Raw genomic sequence first — 893 nt, 5'->3', positions numbered from 1 at the left:
TATATATGTGTGTGTGTGTTTTATTTGTATACACACACACACACACACACACACATACATACACACAAATTCCTGTGCACAGATTATTTTGTATTTCTCATTTTTATTTACTCAGGTTAACAAGTATTGTGCTTCTAAATTAATCTATCCATGTATATAAAATCTAATACATTTTACACACTTGTAATATCCCAAGTCATATAACCTAAAATAATTTATGGAAATAAATCATCTTTGAACATTTAGAAAATACAGTTTGCTAAGAAACAGAATTTAAGAACATATTTTAGACTTTTAGGTTACAAGGCCATCATTCACACTCAGTCACTGCCTGGAGCAGAAGCTCATCGGGTACCTCTTCAGTGGCCCTTTCTACTTCCTGCAGAGCTTCCAGATAAGCAGGGTCATCAGGCCACTCTCCCCAATCCTCAGCCTTCTCAGCCTGAGGAGCCGAGGAGGACTCTGTTGAATCAGTCCTGGGTACAGAGCTGTGCGCAAGCTCAATGTTCCCCAGTTCATCCGTTAAATATGCCTGATCCTCTTCATCCTTATGTAAAGAAAGGTGTAAAAGTCAACACACAAATATACATTCAAACTAATGTATGGTTATGTAAATTACAGGTGTCTCCATCCAGATTCCAGATGAGCTGAATCCTGACTGACCTCCATCAGTAGGTGGCTCATGCAGACCTCTTGAGGCAGAGGGAAGCCTGTAAAAACATAGAAATGCCATAATATTACAATCTAACCCACTTAAATGTTATATCTTTCCCCACAAATGTCCCATATCTAGCCACATCTTAAGTGTTTTTTTAGCATTATTTATATACTATAATAGAAATTATTATTTTGAATTAACTTTTATGTTTTAGTTTTCTTTTGTAATTTTTATT

General features: G+C 35.9%; 1 protein-coding gene across 1 annotated transcript in view; it reads right to left on the bottom strand.

Annotated features, from left to right (window-relative positions):
* Positions 1-145: 145 nt before the first annotated feature.
* Positions 146-893, bottom strand: part of LOC107577219 (DNA-directed primase/polymerase protein-like) — a gene marked incomplete at its 5' end in the record, with an annotated part of 3,598 nt that continues 2,850 nt past the window's right edge. The window contains 2 exons of the mRNA XM_016263320.1: positions 146-547; positions 664-744. Of these exons, the coding sequence (XP_016118806.1) occupies positions 311-547; positions 664-744 (318 nt within the window). The remainder of the gene's footprint in view (positions 548-663; positions 745-893) is intronic.

Source organism: Sinocyclocheilus grahami, unplaced genomic scaffold, assembly GCF_001515645.1.
Source record: "Sinocyclocheilus grahami isolate Dianchi unplaced genomic scaffold, SAMN03320097.WGS_v1.1 scaffold5456.1, whole genome shotgun sequence".
NCBI classification, from domain to species: domain Eukaryota; kingdom Metazoa; phylum Chordata; class Actinopteri; order Cypriniformes; family Cyprinidae; genus Sinocyclocheilus; species Sinocyclocheilus grahami.
This window is presented reverse-complemented; position numbering and strand designations above follow the sequence as displayed.